The sequence below is a fragment of the Hypanus sabinus genome, chromosome 29, assembly GCF_030144855.1.
Source record: "Hypanus sabinus isolate sHypSab1 chromosome 29, sHypSab1.hap1, whole genome shotgun sequence".
Lineage (NCBI taxonomy): Eukaryota > Metazoa > Chordata > Chondrichthyes > Myliobatiformes > Dasyatidae > Hypanus > Hypanus sabinus.
This window is the reverse complement of record NC_082734.1, coordinates 20,301,535-20,310,457: the sequence shown is the minus strand read 5'-3', so window position 1 is coordinate 20,310,457 and position 8,923 is coordinate 20,301,535. Positions and strand designations below refer to the sequence as shown.

The window sequence follows — 8,923 nt, the reverse complement described above, 5'->3', positions numbered from 1 at the left end:
ACACCGAGCCCTGCCTTGCAGTTTCTCGCTCAGTGCTGATGAGACATCTCTACAGCAACGTGGATAACCACACATCTGTAATTATCAAGGTGGCCGCGGTGGTGGACCCAGGGTCTGTCAGTGTGGTCCGGGAGCTTCCGGCCTGGGGATTCTGCCGTGAAGAAGCAGCTTCTCAGTCACCCTCCTGGCGCCTCCTGGTAGCAGACGTCAAATAACGGGGCACTCTGCTCCGGCTGATCAAAGTGTACAACTCCCCCTTGCAGAGCGAGCGGCTCCCACTGCTGCTGGTGACGTCCCGGCTGGTCGTTCTGGCAGTGACAACGGAAGGCTGGACAGTACTTCCAGACTCCTGATGGAGACGGTAAAGTCAGCCAATCTGCGCGACACCTTTGGCGCCCCCACAGGTGTAGCTCAGCCGCAAGCCACCTGGACACAATCGGACGGCTCAGCCCGTTCCCGGGTCGACTTCCTCTTCCTGTCAGAGCCCCTCACGGTCAGAACCACTGACGTCACGCCGGTGTTCTTCTCTGACCACTGCCTCCTGCGAGCCACCTGCCACCTACGGTAGGACTGGAAGGCAGGGAGGGGGACGTGGAAGTTGAATGTCAAGCTGCTGACCCCAGAGAACATTGAGGAACTAGAGAAGGAGTACACAGGTTGGAGAACCTTGAAAGCCTTCTTTGATTCCCCGGTTCACTGGTGGGAGGCCACCGAGGAGAACATCAAGAGGTTTTTCATCTGCAAGGGCATCCAGAGAGCAAGGCAGGGGCAGAGGGAACTGCATAAACTCCAGACAGAGTTGCAGCAACTCCTCCTTCTGCAGTCGAGGGGGGTGGATGTCAGGGAGGAACTGGGGGAGGTGAAGGGCCGGCAGGCCCAGCACTTTGCCGCCAAGTCCTCCAAGATCATCTTCCGATCGAGGGTCCAAACCGTGGAGCAGGACGAGATGTGCTTACGATTCTTCTTCCAAAAGGTGCACGGGGGGAGCTCTGTGATCCACAACCTTAAGGAAGAGGACGGCTCAGTCGCGTCCTCGCAGACAGACATACTGAGGATCTGCAGGTCATTCTATGCCGGTCTGTATGGAGAAAAGGCCACAGACTCCACAGCCTCCCGCAGCTTCCTGTCGTCTATCACACAGGTCTCAGACGATGGGAAGCGGGAGAGTCTGGAGCAGCCACTGAGCCTGGACGAGCTGACTGGCTCCGTCCGTTCCTTTGAGTCGGGTAGGACTCCCGGAAGCGACGGCTTACCGGTCGAGTTGTATTCGGCTCTGTGGAACCGGATGGGCCCCGACCTGCTGGAAGTGTACAACGCTACGCTGCTGGCAGGCAGCATGTCAGAATCCATGCGGAAGGGCATCATCACCCTCATCTACAAGCAGAAGGGGGAGAGGGATCAGGAATCGGAGACCCAGGTTACTGTTGAATCCTGTCTAGCAGTTTACCCACCATTAATGTCAGACTCACCAGCCCTCAGCGTCCGGGTTTGTTTTTGCTTCCCTTCTGAAGCCACCGCCCAGTTCCCAGGATTCTCAGCTGTTGCTGGAGATGAAGAAAGAAATCTCTACAAGGGCCTCCGCCATTTCTTCCTTAACTTCTCACAAGGTTTGAGAATGGCACAGGTCGGGTCTAATCAATCGAATCTGTGAGGCAATTTTATTCTCTGAATTCAACCTGAACCCACCACCCCACCCCCCCCGCGTCGCGTGAAACCGATCCGCGGAGCAGCAGAACTCAAGTTTCAGCAAAACTTTTATTTTAATTGACCAATAACTTCTGCAACTAATAGAATACAAGGTATTCCCAACGGCAGTACAAAATACGAGAGGAAAGATGTATGGTTTTTCTGGAATAACTTGCATTGATCCAGTCTGCACACTTTAATGCTTTCCCGCAGGTTTAACTGTAATTTCACTGTGCACATTTCACCGAACACCGTTCACTGGGAGGGGAGAGTTTCCACCGGTACAGCTGATTATCTGCCTGCAGTCCTCCGGCAAGTTGTTTAAGATCTGCACCCTCCAGGACTCTCTTTAAATATGTAAAAAGAAACCTCCCAACAGCTGACTGGCCCCGTGAGTCACCTTTCATAATGCCAACTATGTCACACGTCATCCACTTACACAATAGTTGTTTTGGAGGGAAGGAACACTATATTTATCACCTTTACTCTTTTGAACATTTCTTTATGAGCGGTTTAAACCCTCAAGGCAGAAAGAAGAGAGCAGACGAGTGAATCATACCTTTAACGCCATGGACCCCAACTATTAAGCAAGGGGTCCGTGGACCCCAGGTTGGGAATTTGTGCTTCAGAGACAGCCACTTGTCAGATTAATTCTATTACAGTAGTGAAAGTGCTTGACAACGGATTCTTCCTTTGTAACAGCAAACCGTGCAGCAAACTTGGTGTGCAAAGATTTAACAAACTTATCCAGGATGCTCTTCATATAGGAATTAGGAAATCGGTGTGGTTGGCCAAATAGCAAAGATCAGTTCTTTGCATTTTTATAAATGGAAAGTTCAGTGAAAGCCCTTTTTTTGCAAAGCATTTGTTTTACAACCCCAGCACATGTTTAAAGAGGAGACTTTGTGGCAATGCAGGATCAGTTCCAGCCTGGTGTACATACACCATGGGTGGAAGCAAACCAACGGATCTGTGGTTACTGGAGTAAGCGAGTGATATTAATCAATCGTTTGCCAGGGATAATCTGTCCGATCTCCACTCGCACTGCCCGAGCAGCATCTCCGGCACTTTTCACTTTGATTGTTCTGTTCTTTGTGAAGTGGCTGTGGCACCTACCTGCACCTTTCGAGTGGAAAGATATTTCTTTCGAAGATGCATTCACTAATACAATCCCTCCCTTTGTGACAATGTGTTAGTCCTCGAATAGAGACAGAGAGTCGTACAGGCCTGAACCAGGCCCTTCAGCCCAGTCTCCACGCTGACCATCAAGTACCCATCGCTATTTAACCCCGTTTACCAGCACTCACTCCACTGCCTTCCATGCCACTGTCACCACTCAAATGCTCGTGAAGATGTCTGATGTTCTGAGAACAATTGCCTTCACTACCTTCTCAGGAGATACCTTCTAGATCACAACCAGCAGCTCCTCACTAACTCTCTTACCCCTTCCACAAGCATCCAGTCCCCCCACCATCGACAAACAGATGCAGTGTATGGTCTACAAGATGCACTGCAACAACACACCGACGTTCCTGAAACAGCACCTTCCGGACCCACCATCACCACCGTCTAGAATGGTGAGAACAGAGGGTACCTGGGAAAACCACTGCTTGGAAGTCCCCCTCCAAGTCACTCACCATCCTGACTCGGAAACATATCGCCGTTCCTTCACTGTCGCTGGGTCAAGATCACGGAATTCCCTCCCTCGGGTGTACCAACACCTCAGGGACTGCGGCTCACCACCACCTCCTCAAGGGCAACTAGGGACAGGCAATAAACGCTGGCTTAGCTGGCGATGCCCACATCCCGTAAATGAATTAAAAAACTCCTCCCCCTACAACTATTCCCTCTGCTCTAGGAACCCTCTGCCAAGGGTAAAAGCTTCTTTCAGTCTATCCTCTCTGTGCTTGTCATAACTTTGCACACATCTATCAGGTTTTCTTCAGCCTCCTCCAACTCTGAGAAATTAAAACTCATCCATCCAGCCTCCCCTCCCGATTGAACCCCTGCACTCCCTCCAATGCAATCACATCCTTCCTCGAGTGTGGTGACCAGAACTGCGCCACGTAATCAGCTGTGGAAACTAGTGTTACATGAAGTTGCATCAGAAACTCTCTGCTCTCATGTTCAATGTCCCAGACGGCAAGGGCATTAATCATGTGCACCACTTGATCTACCTGTGCTAACTCAGGGACCTATGAACTTGTACACCAAGGCCCTTTTGCTTCTCAATACTAGCTGAGCCCCTACCATATGTGATATATGCTCTACCCTTATCTGTTCCCCTAAAATGCATCTTTCATGATTGAATTCCATACTCTGCCCAGATTACCAGCTGATCAATCTCCTGCTATGATCAAAGACTACTCTCCTCACTCACAACAACTCACCTTTACATCTCCTGCATTGCCATTAGTATATACAGAACACTGGAATGGAAATTTACTTTTCAGGGCCCGACAAGCTTATTGCTGATCTCAGCTTTCTAGCACAGGACCATTACCTTTCCAAAGGGTCAGAGTTGGTTGTGACAAAGTTAAACTTCTAACCAATATTCCCTGCCCAGGTAAACAGTATGGTCTTGTTGGCCCATGAGTCCATGTTTAAGATAATGGGGTTATGTTAATTGGCCTGCATCAAACTGGCTGACACTGGGTAAGTTATTTAGTTCAAGGAAACTTGCAGACCTGATGTTGTCAGTTACCACATCAAAAATGGTCACAGGTATAACCAATCAACTGTTGGGATATTTGTGTACTCGGAGATCGTCCCTGATAGTATTAATTTGAGCAACGAGAGCTCTGTCCCTAGAAGCTTTTAGACCACCTGCGTGAATTACTTTGTCCCAGCAAAGGTATCTGAGGAAACATCACATGCAAATAATGACAAAACAGTATAAATATTAGAAAGCATCGGGATCGTTGGGAGTGACAAGGGAAACAACAGAAAGACAGAAGAACTAGAATTCATTCAACCTTCAGTGTCTGCACTGGACAGTTCATTTGTCTACAAATTGTTCGTACGTTCTTTTAATTTGCAAGGATTGTATCTGTGTTTGAATTTTTTTGTAGTCTGTGAAGCATCTCCCCCTTGATGAGGAGAAAGGACCCACCGCTCAAATAGTGAGTACAGGCAGCTGGGCATCGCTCTATTGTTGTATATTATCCAGACTCCCCACTGGACAGACTTGTAGTTAAGAAGCATCTACCTTCCCCCAGCCCCCTGAAACTCAGGGACAATTAATCAGTATAGGTACAATCAGCTGAATGAATTTGTAGAGAGCTGGTAAGAAGGAGTAAAGTCCTGGCACCGGAGAATATTGACAAGGAATCTTTAACCTACACCTTAACAACCAAACCCACATCAAGGAGACAGAGTCATACAGATAAGAAACAGACCCTTAGCCCCACGCGGTCCACACCCCACCCTATCCATCTACATAATCCCATTTAATGTTCAACAGCACAGCAGAACAAACTCTCCCAGCTCTGCAAATTTTGTGAGATCAAGTCCTGAGATATCTCTCAAGCCCATGACTTCCTGAGTCAGCAGTTCAGCCAGGTCATGTCTTGAGTTGGATGTATGGTGTTCTTTATCCAATAGTTTCCAGCAAATGGGAGACGATGGGAAACTGGAAATTTGCTTGGATTTTATGGAGGCTGTTTTAGCCTGTTTGGCACTGGACGCTCACTGGTAATAATGTGGATAATTTTGGGATCAGACGCAGCTAGAATATATTGCCTCTCCCTGACTGTGGAAGAGAAAGGCCCCTCGGATTGCCGCAGTGTTCAGTTCTGGTAAACTCCGTCCGCAAGTGTCAGATGGGTACCAGGAACTTTGGTTTCTTGAACATTTTCTTCTTTGCGTTCTTCAGCCGATAAACCACGTTGGCAACGTCGTCTGTAAGAGACTGGAAACAGAGACGTGCATGCAGTCAGTAGGTGGATAGACACAAGGAGGAGAATTTGTAGGATTCTGTCTCATCTGCAGTTAACCTTCATTCAACAAGAACAGACCATCAGAAACACAAGAGGTTCTGCAGATACTGGAAATCCAAAGCAACACACACAAAATGCTGGAGGAGCTCAGCAGGTCAGGCAGTTTCTATGGAAAAGAATAAACATCTGACATTTTGAGCCGAGACTCTTCTTCAGGACTTGAAAGGAAGGGGGAAGGTGGCAGAATCAAAAGGTGGGGGTGGGGGTGGGGAGGAGGACAGCTAAAAGGTGATAGGTGAAGCCAGGTTGGCGGGAAAGGTAAAGAGCTGGAGAGGAAAGAATTTGACAGGAGAGGAGGGTGGACCATTGGAGAAAGGGAATGAGGAGGGGACCCAGATGAAGTTGATAGGCAGATAAGGAACAGGCCATTCTGCCCAGTCTCTTTCTCTAGCTCCTTTCGCCAAGTATCTTTGTCCGCCACAATTGTACGACTACATCTTGCTTATTGTTCCCTTGCTGGCAATAATCAGTGGGTCAAAAAGCTGGAGACAAGCCAGATTATGGGGGAATGAGTGCAGAGATATCCTAGGCAGGGATAATGAGATGATGTACATCTGGAGAAACTGCAGCACGTTCCTGGGGAGGGAGTACTGTACACTAGTAGGATTGATGGCAAGGCACTGATGACTGGAGTTTCTGGCAGCAATTCAGGTGCAAGATAGATTTATATCAATGAAAAAGAGTATTCAAAGGAAAGGATGAGGCAACTGTGGTTAACAAAGGAAGTAAAGACAGCATAAAAGCAAGAGAGAGGGTATGCAATATAGCAAAATTTACTGGGAAGGTAGGGGATTGGGAGGTTTTTAAAAACATATCAGGCAACTAAAAAAGCAATAAGGAGAAATAAATGAAATAGGAGGGTAAGCTAGCCAATAATATAAATACTAGAAGTTTTTTTCAGATATATAAAAGGTAAAAGAGAGACACTATTGGAACACTGGAGAGCTGGCAATGGGGGAAACAAAGGAATGGTGGACAGACTCAATAAGTACTTTGTGCCGGTTTTCACTGTGGAAACCACCAACAGTACACCAGGAATTCAAGAGTGTCACTGGGCAGAAGTGAGTGGAGTCGCTATGACCAAAGAGAAGGTGCTGTGAAACTGGGAGGTTTGAAGGTAGACAAGTCACCTAGACCAGGGTTCTGAAAGAGGCGGCTGAAGAGATTGTGTAGGAATTGGTATGTAGATTCCAGAATGTTCTGGAGGACTGGACAATTACAAACACCACTCCACTCTTTAAGAAGGAAGACAGGCAAAAGACAGGAAACTATAGGCCAGTTAGCCTGACTTGAGACCCATTATTAAGGTTTCCAGATACTTGGAGAGAGATGACAAAATAGGCTAAAGTCAGCATGGTTTCCTGATGGGAAAATCTTGCCTGTTAAATCTGTTGGAATTATTTGAGGAAATAACAGGTAGGATAGACAAAGGAGAGGGAGTGGATGTTGTTTACTTGGATTTTCAGCAGACAAAGTGCCACACATGAGGCTGCTTAAGAAGACAAGAGCCCACGGTATTACAGGAAAGATACTAATGGATAGAGTATTGGCAGATTAGCAGGGGGCAAAGAGTGGGAAGAAAGGGAGCCTTTTCTGGTTGGCTGCTGGTGACTAGTGGTGGTCCACAGGGATCTGTGTTGGGAACACTTCTTTTCGCATTATATGTCAATAATCTGGACGTTGGAATCGATAGCTTTGTGGCCAGGTCTGTGGACAATACACAGGTAGGCAGGGTTGTGGAGGCAGAGGTCTGCAGAAGGACTTGGACAGATTAGGCAGATGGGCAAAGAAGTGGCAGATGGAACATACTGTACAGAAGTGTACAGTGATGCACTTTGGTAGATAAAATAAAGCTGTAGGAATCAAAGGTGCAAAGGGATTTGTGAGTTTGAGTGCAGGATTCCCTTAAGGTTAACTTGCAGGTTGAGTCGATAGCGAGGACGGTAAATGCAACGTTAGCATTCGTTTCAAGAGGACTAGAATATAAGCAAAAAATGTAATGCTGAGGCTTACATTTAAAGCAGATTGCACGTGGAGTATCGTGAGCAGTTTTGGATCCCTTATCTAAGAAGTGCTAGCGTTAGACGGGGTCCTGGAGACACCCACAAGAATGAAAGGGTTAATGTATGAGGGGCATTTGATGGCTCTAGGCCTGTATTTGCTCTGATTCAGAAGAATCGGGGGAGGGTGGGGATCTCATTGAAACCTATTAAATATTGAAAGGCCTAGATAGGGTGGACATGGAGAAGATGTTTCTATTAATGGGGGAATCAACGGCCAGAGGGCACAGCCTCAGAATAGAAGAATGTCCCTTTAGAACAGAGAAGCAATTCTTTTAAAGCCAGAGGCTGACAAATGTGTGGAATTTATCGCCACATATAGCTGTGGAGGCCTACCCATTGGGTGCATTTAAAGCAGAGGTTCACAGGCTCTTGATTAGTAAGGGCGTCAAAGGTTAATGGGGTAAGGCAGGAGAATGATGGGCTGAATGGCCTAATTCTGCTCCTATGTCTTATGACACGATTCTGGGGCTACCGTTGACCAAAACCTGACCCTGGAGGAGCCTCACAACGTAGCTATGAAAGCACGTCAAAGGCTGGGGAGCTTGTGGTGATTAACTCACCTCCTAACTCCTCAAAGCCTGTCCACCATCTACAGGGTTGTATCAGTATGATGGAACACTCTTCACTTGTCAAGTGCAGCATCAACTACACCTAAGACGCCCAACCCCACAATGGACATAGCAGCCCAGCTGGACTGCTCGCCATCCACAACCAGTCACCACTCCACCAGTAGTTCACACTGTCTGCAGGACGCCCTCAAAACAGCACAGCATTCTGACTTGCCATATCTTCACCGTCACTGGGTCAAAATCCTGGATCTGCCTCCCTAACTGCACTGTAGGTGTGTCCACAACTCACAGAATGCAGCGGTTTTAAGAAAGCAGCATTCACCGTCTTCTCAAGGAGAACTTAATAAGATGACGAGAGGCGTTGATTGTGTGGATAGCCAGAGGCTTTTTCCCAGGGCTGAAATGGTTGACGTGAAGGGGCACAGTTTTAAAGTGCTTGGAAGTAGGTACAGAGGGGATGCCAGGGGTAAGTTTTTTCCACACAGAGTGGTGGGTGCGTGCAATGTACCGCCAGTGAAGGTGATAAAGGTGGTAGGGTCTTTTAAGAGACACTTAGGTAGGTGTATGGAGCTTAGCAAAATAGTGGGCTATGTGGTAGGGAGATTCT

At 47.6% G+C, this 8,923-nt stretch overlaps 1 protein-coding gene across 1 annotated transcript in view; it reads right to left on the bottom strand.

The window, feature by feature from the left end:
- Nucleotides 1–4,699: 4,699 nt before the first annotated feature.
- LOC132383103 (circularly permutated Ras protein 1-like) overlaps nucleotides 4,700–8,923 on the bottom strand; it is a 41,429-nt gene continuing 37,205 nt past the window's right edge. The window contains exon 17 of the mRNA XM_059953899.1: nucleotides 4,700–5,596. Within this exon, the coding sequence (XP_059809882.1) occupies nucleotides 5,504–5,596 (93 nt within the window). The 3' untranslated portion in view covers nucleotides 4,700–5,503. The remainder of the gene's footprint in view (nucleotides 5,597–8,923) is intronic.